The sequence below is a fragment of the Onychomys torridus genome, chromosome 21, assembly GCF_903995425.1.
Source record: "Onychomys torridus chromosome 21, mOncTor1.1, whole genome shotgun sequence".
NCBI lineage: Eukaryota > Metazoa > Chordata > Mammalia > Rodentia > Cricetidae > Onychomys > Onychomys torridus.
In genome coordinates, this window is record NC_050463.1 from 6,478,303 (window position 1) to 6,492,391 (window position 14,089).

At 47.6% G+C, this 14,089-nt stretch overlaps 1 protein-coding gene across 1 annotated transcript in view; it reads left to right on the top strand.

The window, feature by feature from the left end:
• Nucleotides 1-4,875: 4,875 nt before the first annotated feature.
• Adgre1 (adhesion G protein-coupled receptor E1) overlaps nt 4,876-14,089 on the top strand; it is a 50,960-nt gene continuing 41,746 nt past the window's right edge. Inside the window, exons 1-2 of the mRNA XM_036170485.1 lie at nt 4,876-4,906; nt 11,032-11,094. Of these exons, the coding sequence (XP_036026378.1) occupies nt 4,876-4,906; nt 11,032-11,094 (94 nt within the window). The remainder of the gene's footprint in view (nt 4,907-11,031; nt 11,095-14,089) is intronic.

The window sequence follows — 14,089 nt, forward strand, 5'->3', positions numbered from 1 at the left end:
CCCTGGACCACCCTCGAGTCCAGTTTGAGAAACTCAGCACCATCAACCCTGCTACCCTTTTGCCTGGTGATGATCTGTCATGATTTGAAAGATGAAACCAGGCATGTAGAAGTTACAGTGGTTACTGCAACTGAAGTGATTTGGGCCCATGCCAGGTACCCCAGCTCAGAGACTAAAACTGATTGATCTGACCCAGACTCTCAGGTGGGGACAAGGAAAGTCCCTCACCATATACAGGGATAGTCACTATGCTTATACTGTCAGGCATGTCCACAGTATGATCTATAGAGTAAGAGGATTCTCGTGGGAAAAAGGACATTGAAAAATCTTGGCTCTTCTGGAAGCTATTTGGCTTCCCCTATAAGTTGCTGTCCTCCACTGCTGGGTTCTGAGTTGGCTGCCCAACATAAGACCCTAAGGCCAGCGGGGCCTATTGATATTCCTATGACATACCATGACCCATTATTGCCTGAGACTCCATGGTAAAGAAGAAACACACAGCTCAATCCCACAGGTTGCTGGAGGACACCAGAGGGAAGATCATTCTCCCAGAAACAATTGGCAGAAATGTTGGTAACTGACCTTCACCAGGCTACTCATCTGTGTAGTGGATAGCCATCCCAGCATTGGCCTGGAAGTTCCAACCCCCATTGAGGCTTCAGTAATGATCACGCCCACAAGGCGGGGCAAAGGAGGGAGCGGAAGATGGAGGATCAAGAGGAGGTGGTTCTCTTGGTTCCGGGACCCTGGATGCTGGAGGTAGACCAAGCAGAGTTCTCCAGAGAACACCGCCGGACTGCGCTATACCTTTTCCAGACCCTACAACCTACCCCTTCATTGTAAGTTACCCCACAAAATAAACCTCCCTTTTAACTATGTGGAGTGGCCTTAATAATTTCACCAATACATCTGAGGTTCACAAAACTTTCTGAGTTTCTAAGAAAAAGGTACATTATACCTAGACTGGACAGCCTAGTAATGGATGTTTCAGTCAGATGCCAGGTTTGTGCTCAAATAAATCCAAAGCAGAGAGCCCTTACCCAGAATTGCATCCATACGAGAGAGCAAGACCCCCAAGAACTCTTGGAACATGACTTCACCAAGATACACCTTGCCCAGGAAGGGTAAAAGTACTTGCTAGTTTTCATAGATACCTTTTCCAAGTCAGTAAAAGTGTTTCCCCACTTAGAATAAAATCTCCTCTGGGAACTGGTCCCCTGATTTAGCCTCCCCCTAGCAATGGGATCCAACAATGGCCTGGATTTCATAGCCATTTAATTCAACTGATTACTAAATCTTTTTTTTTTTTTTTCCTGAGACAGGGTTTCTGCATAGTTTTGGTGCCTTTCCTGGATCTTGCTCTGTAGACCAGGCTGGCCTCAAACTCACAGAAATCTGCCTGGCTCTGCCTCCTGAGTGCTGGGGTTAAAGGAGAGCACCACTGCTGCCTGGCTTAATTGCTAAATTTTTACACATAGATTTGAAAACTTCACTGTGCTCATAGACCTCAGTGTTCTGGGCAGGTAAAAAGAATAAACAGGACATTAAAATAAACTCTAACAAAACCCTCATTAGTAAAATTAATGGTCCTTAGGACCAACTGCACCTCTTTAGAGCAGGATGAGTCCACAATTTGACGCATTCACTAAGACCAGTGGGGAATGTAACAGGTCTGGACCTTAGTACCGACTCCATGTTGGAAGTGCCAATCAGCCTGTAAACATAGACAGTACCACATGCCAAAAAGTAAAAACAAAGGCCTAATCCATCAAAGTTCATATAGTTCTGGGAAAGTCTCTAAATGACTAACCTTGCTTTTGGCTTCTGTAGTTCTGCTTCTGGCTAACTGCTCTTGTTAACGGAAGTATGTCAACCAAGCCATGAAAAAGGCTCGGGGCTACATTGGGACATCAAACACCCAGTGTAGTCGGCGGCCAGTTAATAAACTTTCTGTTGGTTTAAACCCATGTCTGAGCAGTCTTCTCTGGCAAATACCCAAACAACAGTATAGCTCACATTTATCTACTGACACTTTTTCTGCACTTTGACCAGTTGTGAGTTTCTGTGTTAACCGCTGTGCACTATACAAATGCACTTCTCTGATGGGGTCTGAGAGCTGCCAATCATAATGGTGTCACCAGTGAGAACTGCCTACCACACAAGCAGGTTGATGCTGCTGAAGCTTTCAAGTGGTGATCACATCAGATTAAAATGTGTTTCTTAGAAGATACTGTGATTAATAATGAGTCTCATCATGATGTAGTCTGAGCATATTCACACCCCTTGTTGTGAACACATCTCTCCTGCTTATTCTAGCTAATCCCCTCCTCTTCCTGGGAGTCCTCCTCCTCTTCCCACTGAGTCCCCCTTCTATTTTCATGCCTTCTTTGGTGACCTAGTGAATTTCACTGGAGTTGCTGGCATTTGAGTGGGTACAGGATTGGACACCTTACCGGTGGCCACACAACTTAACAAAAATGTCTCTCTTTCCTCCACCAACCATTAATTGCCAATATAACCTCAATATAATGTTCTGAGCACTCTCCACAGCTACCACTAGCTGTGTCTAGATTCTCAGGGAGGGGTGGTGGTGCCTTGGGAGCTCTCCCCCTAGCCAATGTTGATGGGTTTAATTCTGCACAGTCTTGCCCATGTGACCACAGCTTTTGTGAGTTTGTAAATGTTATTGCCACGCCATGCCTGAAATACAGCGTTGCCCAGTACTCCATCCTGAAACTCTCGCTTTCTTTCCACTCCTTCTTCCATGACACTTCCTGAACCTTGGGGGTGTGACGCTTTTGTCCTCTTTAGGACTGAGTGGGCATCTGACAGTCAGTTATGTGACCTGTTATGAGCATCTACACTGCCTAATGAAAAAAAAAAAACTTCTCAGGATGTCGAAGTACTGACCCAAAGCAAAAGGAGAGATTTTGCACTTCAGAACAAAGGAAGTGTATAAACAGCAACAATAAAACAAAACAACAACCCCCCCCAAACCAACCAACCAACCAACCAACCAACCAACCAACCAATCAACCAACCAACCAACTAACCAACCAACCAAACAAACAAACAAACAAACAACCAAACAACCAGACAGCCAACCAACCAACCAACCAAACAAACAACTAACCAACTAACCAACCAACCAACCAACCAACCAACCAACCAACCAACAAACCAGCCAACCAGCCAACCAACCAACCAAAAAGCCTCCATAAACTGAGTGTTCACTCCAAGAGCTAGACTCTGAACTTGCATTTCTTTGGTAGTTTGTATCTAACGCTGCCCTTGTTTGATCATATCTGTGATCCATAACTGACCAGTACACACTAGCCTGATGTTCCACAGGCTGTTTTATTAGTGATGGAACTGTGTCAACTGGAACCAATCACCTGCTTGTGGGGCCCAGGCTCAGAGTGTCATCATGCTGGAAACCCCAAGATCAAACTGTACTGGAAGACTGACAGCAGTGGAAACATGGACATCCCTCAGGGGCACTCTGGGGAGTGTGCTCTCTGATGTTCCAGACAAACTAAAGTCATCTGAGGGGAGGGATCCTCAACTGAGAAAATGCTTTGATAAGATCTGATTATAGCCCACTGTAGGTGGTGCCATCCCTGGGCTGGTGGTCCTGGGTTCTATAAGAAAGCAGACTGAACAAGCCATGAGGAGCAAGCCAGTAAGCAGCACCCTCCATGGCCTCTGCATCAGCTTCTGCCTCCAGGTTCCTGCCCTGTGTGAGTTCCTGTCTTGACTTCCTTTGATGATGAACAGTGATGTGCAACTGTAAGCCAAATAAATGGTTTCTTCCCCAGCTTGCTTTGGTCATGGTGTTTCCTTGCAGCAGTGATGACCCTGGGTAAGATGGATGCTTCCACAGCTCTGCCTCCCAGAGAGCACTCATTCCTGGCTCTTTATTTGCCTTTTCTCACTGCCCCTGAATTGGTCTATTGTTGGGTCATCTTTCTGACAAGCTACTTTGACCAGGATCTTTGTGTTAGGGCCCACAACTAGGGGACCCCAGCTAACACATGACTTGGCTTCTGCATTTCTGAGGTGGTGTTTGCACACATGCTGGGGCCTGGGGATGGGCTGGAGTGGTTGCTATGGCACACGTGGGGGGGCAATCAGAGTATGGTGGTGTGTTTGTATGTGTATGTGTGTGTTGTGGTGTGGTATGTGTGTGTTGTGTTGTGTATGTGTGTGATGTGGTGTGTTGTGTGGTGTGTTGGGTATATGTATGTGGTGTGGTATCTGTGTGGTGTGGTGTATGTGTATGTGTGTGTGTGGTGTGGTGTGTTATGTGTGGTGTGGTGTGGTGAGGTGTATGGTCTCTGTGTGTGTGTGGTACTTGTGTGTACGTGTGTGTGTGTGTGTGTGTGTGTGTGTGTGTGTGTGTGATGTGTGGTGTGTGTATTCTGTGAGGTTGATATAATAACAGAAAAGCATTTTCTGGGCAGCAAGCCTATGGATCATGGTGCCTGCTGCAGTGCAGCTGTGAGATGCGCTTCACTGTGGGCAGCACATGTGGTCTCACTCGGCTGGTGCGATAGAAGGAGGGGACAAGAGATGGGAGATAAATGGTGGTGCTGAAGAAAGAATGAACGGGAGGGGAGGAGGGAGATGGTGAGAGATGGGAGAGGAGGGCAGCCGGAGGTCAGGGAGGAGGAGAGGGAGAAATGTACGCACCCCCCAGACTTAAGGGAGAAATGAGGGGATTGCCAGGATGTCCACCTCTGATGGTGGCAACTCAGCAGAAAGCTGCTGGGGCTCCTCGAGCTGGTTGAGCAACCCTGGCTCCACCCCTTCCCTTCCCCACAAAGCAAGCTTTGAAAGGGAAGGCTCTCTTCACTGAATGACTGCCACAGTAGGATGTGGGGCTTCTGGCTGCTCCTCTTCTGGGGTGAGTGTCAAGTTGAATGGGGCAAGGCAGGGATTGGTGAGGTGTCGGCTGGAAATGGATGTCTGGGAGAAGGCTCAGCCTTGGAGGGGTCCGGCCTACAGACTGCTGTCCCAGGTCTGTTGCACACAGCAACGCCCTACCTTGGGAGACCTTTGACAAGATTCCTCGACTCAGGGAGGCCCATCCACCAGGGTGGATCTTGCCGGGGCTGTTCATTTGGTATGTGTGTGTTTGTGAGCTGTCTCAGTTCTAGTCAGAAGGCAGCACTGAGGAAAGACACGGGGTTCCTGTGTGTGCGTCCAGGTCCCCCAGGATGGTGCAAGGCCAACAGAAACCCACACAGCGATGGCAACCATTCCGTTACCATTGCACAGCACTTCGTCTTCACAAAGCCCTTATCAGCCTCATCTTGCAGAGCAGAAACAGGGGTGTCAAGGAGGTGACTTGCTGGGCTTGGGCAATAGCTTAGTGTGTAAAGTACCTGCTGTGCAGCTGAAGATCTGAGTTGTTTTTTCGAGACAGTTTCTCTGTGTAGCCTTGGCTGACCTGGAACTCTCTCTGTAGACCAGGCTGGCCTCAAACTCACAGAGATCCACCTGCCTTTGCCTCCTGATTAAAGGCATGCACCACCACTACTGGGGAAATAGAGACCTGGTTCTTGATGGTTAGCCAGCCTAGCCTACTTGGTGGAATCCAGGCCAGTGAGAGAACCTGTCTCTAAACAATTAAGGTGGATGGCACCTGAGAAAAGATGTTTGAGGTCATCTTCTGGTTCCTATGTGCCTGTACACACACACACACACACACACACACACACACACACACACACACCCCACATGCAATGCACACACACAACGCACATGCATACTCACAAATACAAAAAGAAATACTTTGGACAAGACTTAGCTAATGAGGGGCGGAACTAGAATGTAAAATCAGTCCAGCCCTGGTCTTGTTCAAGATGGGTAAAATAATTCCAGGTGAGTGTGAATTCTTTGAGAAATTGGCTGTGGCTGGGGTTATGCAGTGGGGAGTCAGGGAAGACACGTCCTCTGCTGGGACCGGACCAGAGGTGGTGTGGGGGTCTGCAGCTTCCCTTACTGGCTCCTGCTGCTTTTGTTTCAGGCACCAGGGTGTCTCAGGGTGTGATCTTCCACTTCCCTGGTTTTCTTGCATGTTTGCAAAATTTTTTTTGGTTGGTTTAAATTTCAAGATGGGAGATACAAATTTCCTGTTTTAGAGATGAGAGAAACTGAGTCATGGAGAGTTGAAATAACTTTTCTCAGTGCATAAAGTGTTATTGGTGAAGACATAATTAAAAACCAGCCAACATATTAAGAATTGTGTGTATGTGTATGTGCACATGTGTGTGCCCACACATGACTCTAGAGGTCATACCTTTTACCTGCCAAGAAAGAGTCTCCCCTGTACACCAGTCTAGAAGGCTCTAGGGCTTCTGGGGATTGTGTAGTTTTGGCCTCAAATCTTGCTGTAGGCATGCTGCTATTATAGACATGCATGAGGGCTAAATTTACATGCTTTCTGAAGATCTGAAATCAGCTCCTGTGCTTGCATGGTCAATGTTCTACCCACTGTCTGGATGGGCATCTGTCTAATCGAATGTCTCTCTAACAGCTCTCTCTATTTATTATCTGTCTATTTATGTATACATGTGTGTATATGTATGGATCTATCATCTATCATCTATCTATCTATCTATCTATCTATCTATCTATCATCATCATCATCATCTATCCACCCATATCTATCTAATCCGTCTACCATCTATCAATTATCTATCTCTCACCTACTTATCTCGATCATCTATCTATCTTTCTATATATCTATTTTCATAGCATTCATAAAGCTGCAGGCTTCTTCCTTAGCACTGCATAAGCTGTGTTGGTACACACTTTCAATCTCAGACAGATAATAAATATAAAGAGCTGTTAGAGAGACATTAGGCTAGACCAGACCGCCCATCCAGGGAGGGTAGAGGGAGGAGGATGGAAGGTTGAAGGTAAATCTTCAGCTACATAGTGAGTTTGAGACCAGCCTTGGCTACAAGAGGCTCTAGCTAAGAAAAAAAGACTATGACAATGATTACTCTCATGGCATTGATAATGACAGTGATGAGGCATAGAGATGATCACAGTAACCGCACAGATGGTGATGATGGTGACCACACAGGTGGTGATGATGGTGACCACACAGGTGGTGGTGATGATGATGATTACATAGGTGATGGTAATGATGGTGACCACACAGGTGGTGGTGGTGATGGTGATGATGGTAGTGGTGGTGATGGTGGTGGTGATGGTGGTGGTGGTGATGGTGGTGGTGGTGGTGATGGTGGTGGTGATGATGGTGGTGGTGATGGTGATGGTGGTGATGGTGGTGGTGGTGGTGATGGTGGTGATGGTGGTGGTGGTGGTGATGGTGGTGGTGATGGTGGTGGTGGGTGGTGGTGGTGATGGTGGTGGTGGTGGTGATGGTGGTGGTGGTGGTGATAGTGGTGGTGGTGATGGTGGTGGTGGTGGTGATGGTGGTGGTGATGATGGTGGTGGTGATGGTGATGGTGGTGATGGTGGTGGTGGTGGTGATGGTGGTGGTGGTGGTGATGGTGGTGGTGATGGTGGTGGTGGTGGTGGTGGTGATGGTGGTGGTGGTGGTGATGGTGGTGGTGGTGGTGATGGTGGTGGTGATGGTGGTGGTGGTGGTGATGGTGGTGGTGATGGTGGTGGTGGTGGTGATGGTGGTGGTGATGGTGGTGGTGGTGGTGGTGGTGATGGTGATGGTGGTGATGGTGGTGGTGGTGGTGATGGTGGTGGTGATGGTGGGTGATGGTGGTGGTGGTGGTGGTGGTATGGTGATGGTGGTGGTGGTGGTGATGGTGGTGGTGGTGTGATGGTGGTGGTGGTGGTGATGGTGGTGGTGATGGTGGTGGTGTGAGGTGGTGTGGTGGTGGTGGTGGTGGTGATGGTGGTGGTGATGGTGGTGATGGTGGTGGTGGTGATGGTGGTGGTGGTGGTGGTGGTGATGGTGATGGTGGTGATGATGGTGGTGGTGATGTTGGTGGTGGTGATGATGGTGGTGGTGATGGTGGATGTGTGATTGGTGGTTGATGATGGTGGTGGTGATGGTGGTGGTGGTGGTGATGGCGTGATGGTGATAGGTTGGTGTATGTGGTGGTGGTGATGGTGGTGGGTGGTGGTGGTGATGGTGGTGGTGATGGGGTGATGTTGGTTGGTGGTGGTGATGATGGTGGTGGTGATGGTGGTGGTGGTGGTGGTGATGGTGGTGGTGGTGGTGGTGGTGGTGATGGTGGTGGTGATGGTGGTGATGTTGGTGGTGGTGATGATGGTGGTGGTGATGGTGGTGGTGGTGGTGGTGATGGTGATGGTGGTGGTGATGGTGGTGGTGGTGGTGATGGTGGTGGTGATGGTGGTGGTGATGATGGTGATGGTGGTGATAGTGATAGTGATGGTGATGGTGGTGGTGATGGTGGTGATGGTGATGGTGATGGTGGTGGTGGTGGTGATGGTGGTGGTGATGGTGGTGGTGGTGGTGGTGATGGTGGTGGTGATGGTGGTGGTGGTGATGGTGGTGGTGATGGTGGTGATGGTGGTGGTGATGGTGGTGGTGATGACTACACAGATAGTGATTGGAGTGAGTAGCCATCCCAGCATTGGCCTGGAAGTTCCAACCCCCATTGAGGCTTTGGTAATGGTCACGCCCACAAGGCGGGGCGGAGGAGGAAGCGGAAGACCAAGGATCGAGAGAAGGGGCGCGCACTCTTGGTTCGGGGGCGCTGGACGAAGGAGGTGGACTGAGCAGAGTTCTCCAGAGAACACCGCCGGACTGTGCCATACCTTTGCCAGACCCTGCAACCTATCCCTTCATTTGTAAGTTACCCCACAAAATAAACCTCCCTTTTAACTACGTGGAGTGGCCTTAATAATCTCACCACCAATAACTACACAGATAGTGATGGTAATGATGGTGATTTGGCAGGTGGTGATGATGGCGGTGATTACACACATATCAGTGATGGTGATGGTGACTACACAGACTGTGAGACAACTTAAAGGAGGATTTTGTCTCACAGTCTGTGATGGTGTGGTCTGCCATGTTGGGGAAGGCTTGGCAGAGTTCGTGGTTGGATTGTGGGGCTGAACTGCTTTCTTCTTGATAGACTATGAAGCAGAGAGTTAGGAAGTGGGACTGGAACACGGATCTCCAGCCACTTTCCGAGGCTTCATCTCTAAACTTCCCATCTCTAAACTTGGTCCACTATCTGGTGACCAAGTGGTTAAACACGCGGTTTCATAGGTCAAATGTCACATTGAGGTGCAGCAAACGGTAGCCTGCATGTTTGTATCTAGTACTGAACATGTGTCTTATATACAAAAGAGCAGCTGAGGCTCCCTCTTCTCAGATGACTCTAGATTGAGTTGAGTTGACATAAGACTAGCCAGGGAACACACACACACACTCACACACACACACACACACACACACACACACACACCTAAACTAAATGTGTGTCTGTGTGTATGTGCACATCAGTGCAGGTGCCCATGGGGGCTAGAGGTGTTGGATTCCCCTCGACCCAGAGTTACAGGCACAGCCCTCCTCCTATCCTCTTTCTCTCTCCTTCTTCTCCTTGTTCTCCTTCTTCTCCCCCGCTCCTCCTCACTCCTTCTCATCCTCATCCTCCTCTTCTGCTTCTCCTCTCTTCAATTGAGAAAATACCTCTGTAAGACTGAGCTGCAGGCTAGCCTGTAGGGTACTTTCCTAACTAGTGATTGATGCAGGAGCATCCAGTCCACTGTGGGTGGTACCATCCTGGGCTAGTGGTCCTGGGTTTTACTAAAAAGCAGGCTGAGCAGGCCATGGGGAGAAAGCCAGTGAGCAACACCCTCCATGACAGCTCCTGCCTCTACGTTCCTGCCCTGTGTGAGTTCCTGACTTGCTTCATTGATGAACAGTGACATGGAAGTGTAAACCAAAGGACTCTTTCCCTCCTCAACTTCCCTTTTGGTCATGGTGTTTCATCACAGAAAGAGTAACCTTAACTAAGAAAATACATAATCTTAAAATTAACCACCCGGCTCTCCCATGAAATTTCAATCCCACAGTGATCAGTTTGATCCTATGAGAAACAGAAGTTGGTTCTGTGCCCATCTTCTGGAATAGTTCCTGAGCCAGAGTTGGGTGTTGGGGAGGGCTGGAGTGAAGCCGTGTCTCCTGAGCAGGATTGCACTTAAGGATTTACAGCCACCTGCCCAAGACCTGCACAGGGTCAAGTCAGTCAGCATCCTAGTCTGGCTCCATCCCCAGCTAAGGATCTACTGAGAGTTGATGGCTGCCGGGAGAAGTCCACTTGCTTCAAGGATATGCCCTGGGACGCTGCCTGTGCTCTAGTGGATGGCCCTATGCCTACATGCAACTAGAAAGCACTTATTCGACTCAGTGGATTACTTTTTAAGTAGAGAGTGGTCACAGAGAGCAAGGAGAGGTCTGAGAGGAGCTGTAAAGTAGTATGGGGGTGCATATGCTCAAAATTATTGCATATAGGTATGAAATCCTCAAAGAATAAATTAAAATATAATTAAATAAGTAATTTTTTTTTGAGACAGGGTTTCTCTGTATAGCTTTGCACCTTTCCTGGATCTCGCTCTGTAGACCAGGCTGGCCTCGAACTCACAGAGATCCACCTGCCTCTGCCTCCCGAGTGCTGGGATTACAGGCGTGCGCCACCACCGCCCGTCTTAAATAAGTGAATGTAACAATATTTTAAGTTGGTTCTTGAGGAGGCATTAAAATATGGGTTTGTTTCCCAGCCCCTACATGGCAGTTCACAAGCTCCTGTAACTCCAGTTTCAGGGGCTCCTTCCAGCCTCTGTGACACTGCACCTCTTAAAGAGAAAGCCATTGAGAAACACAGAGCACAGAAATCAGGAAGCACTCTGTGAAGACTGTGCAAAACGGCACAGTTCCCTCCCGGGGTTCCGTCCAGCTTTGCCAAGCTGACTTTCACGGGGTCAGGCTACCGTTAACATTGCTGGTTGAGCACAAACCACTTGTCAGCAGTTCATGCCTTTTCTTCCCTCTCTTCACAGGCTGCAGTGGTGTACACAGATGTGGGATGACCACACTCCCCACACAGGGACAAAGTCTTCAGGGTAAGTTAGCCAAAGGGAACAAATGACTGGTCTGAATGGGATGTGTTTTGGAGTGCTCTCATGTCCCAGAAGCCGAGCCTCACACTTTGTGGGACTGAGTTACAGGCAGAGCCATGGCATGGACATCCCCTGGTTCCCACTTCAGGACATTTCCTTTGTGTTCTGAAATAGTTGTGTAATCTCAGGCAAGATACATAACCTCTCTTCACTAGCCTCAAGTGTGGGCTTTAGAAATTGATGAGCGTATGTCACAGGGGTGCTGTGAAGCCTGTCTTCTGGTATAAGGCCCCCCATATTCTGAGGCATTAATTCAAATTCTCTTTCCTAGTCTTCTAATCCTTGTTTTTGAGATAGTAATAAGGACATTAGCATGTCTTTTCCTGTTTTGTAATTCTGGAGTGCCATAATCAAATCTAGTCATTGGGTGTGAACTTGTTTTGGGTCTGTGGAATCCAGCTTTGACAAGAATAAATATCGGAGTCAATTCATAAAGAAAAGAGGTTTATTTTGGTTTATATCAATAGGGATCTCCCTCTGTGGTTGGCTAGCCCCAAAGTGAGTGGAGCATCATTATCGCTCTATTTCTGGACTGCAGGTGCAGGGGACCGCTTGGTCCTCTCGCCGCGTTTCTTCCCCGAAGAGGCATTTTGTCACTTTGTTACAGCACCAAGTAAAGCAGTTAACAAAGGCAGGGATCTGAAACGTACCTGAAATGTGGTGTCTGTATTACTTATCTGAGAGTCTCATACAAGGACACTGGGTGTTTTCGTCGATTCACCTCCCATCTGCCCTCTGCCTCCCCCCAGAACCACCCCCACCTTTGCCTCCCAGTTGTGCTCTCTTTCAGAAGTCATTTGAATTTTAATGTTTTATTTAATATTAATACACGAATTACCTTTCTTCCAGCTCCTCCTCTGTTTTCGCCACTACTTTTCCTTCCAACTTCATCTTCTCTCTATTTTTCCTTTTACATTTATGTGAAAAAAATTAAAAAATTAAAATATAATGACATAATTTTGCCCCTCTCTTTCCTCCCTCCAATGTCTCCCTGCCAATCTTCACATTTCTGGCCTTTCCTTTAATTGCTCTTGTGTTATTGGCACACACACACACACACACAATACAACCCCCAACATACCATACATATATATCTATGCAACACATACACACATACACACACAGACACATATCCCCCATACACACACACACACACACACACACACACACACACATACACACATACATACACACACACACACACACACACACACTCACATCCTCCCTCAACATACCAACACAATACACCTTTACACACACATACACACAAACAGCCCCCCAAATAACATATATATATGCAATACACATACACACGCCTCCATACACACACACACTCACACATACATATACATAGACACAAATATACCCTAAAATACCAACACAACATACATATATACATACATACATACACACAGAGACCATCCCACATCCACACATACCCATATATACACACATGCATGCAACCTGCTCAGTCCAGTTAGTTCTACTTGTTTGAATATGATTTCAGGACGGACCACTTGGCATGGGGTAATCACTTGGGAGCTTTTCCTCGGGAAGATGATCCTCCTTCTCTCCACATTCCTTGGTTGTCTACATCTTTAGGGGTGGGAGCCTGTGAGGTCCTCCATCCCCTGTTAGCTTGTCTATCGGTGTCCTCCCTGTTCAGTCATGCTTTGGCAGCTGTATTGCTGAGGTGTCACGGGTGAAGGGTCTCTGTCACTTTTGGAGACAGGATCTCTCATCAGACTTCCTTATCCCCTGGCTCTTGCAAACCACCCATGCTGTCTTCTTTGGTGAGCCTTAGGTGCAGGAGTTGTGATGTAGACGTATCCTCAGGGGCTGGGCTCCCCCTCCCACGATCAGTTAGCTATGTCTGCACCTTGACCTGCTGTGCTGTGGTCTTCTGTGATGGTCTTCCTCTGCTTCAGAGAGACACTTCTTGATGGGGTGAGATCTGTGGGAATATGCATGCATTTTTAGACTGCAGTTGGAAGTTATGCAGGTTTTGTAAAGTGGCGGTAATGGGCTCTCCTTTGAGATCCTTGACTTCACCAGCCCCAGGTAGTTGGCTGGGTTCCCAGACATGCTTTCCCTTCTTGGCCTTATGTCCAATTAGATAGCCGTTGGTTACTTCTGAGAGAGGAGTGCCACTGATGCACCTTTAGGGACATCTTACCACTGGGAAGCATTGTCTGCTCAGGTGGTACAACTTTATTTTATATGTATATATTATATATACATACTCACATACTTATATGTATTATATATAATTTTAGGTAAATATAAAATAATTATTCTTTATGGCTTTTCCAAGAATCCTTAGTGCTACTTATCCCTCCACTCTACCCAGTCTTCCCAGTGAAAACACCTGTATTCCAATGTTTCCCTCTATAGGGTGCCTGCCCCTGTGGCCCATTTTACCTTCCTGGTTTCTGCAGTTACTCCAGGATCTGTATTCACATCTGAGGACATGGAGCTAGGAACTGAGGATGGGAGAGAACATGCCTGCATGTGCACATGTGTGGGACCATTGTGGGGGTGGGAGGGCAGTGGGGAGAGGAGAGTCAAGGTTTTTAAAATTGCCATGTGTGTATGTGTGTGTGTTTATATGTGTGTGGTGTGTGTGTGTGTGTGTGTGTGTGTGTGGTGTATGTGAATGTGTATGTGTGTGTAGGTATATATGTGTTTGTGTGGTATGTGTGAGTGTATGTGTGTGTGTGGTGTGTGTGTGTGTGGTGTGAGTGTGTATGTGTGTGTTTATGTATGTGTGTCTCTGTGTGTGAGTATGTGTGTATGTAAGTGTGTGTATGTGTGGTGTGTGTGTGTGTGTGTGTGTGTGTGTGTGTGTTTATGTGTGTTTGTGTCTCACTGTATAGTCCAGATGGGCCTTGAACTTGTGAACTCTTGTCTCAGATTCCAAGTGGCTTGGATTGTAGGC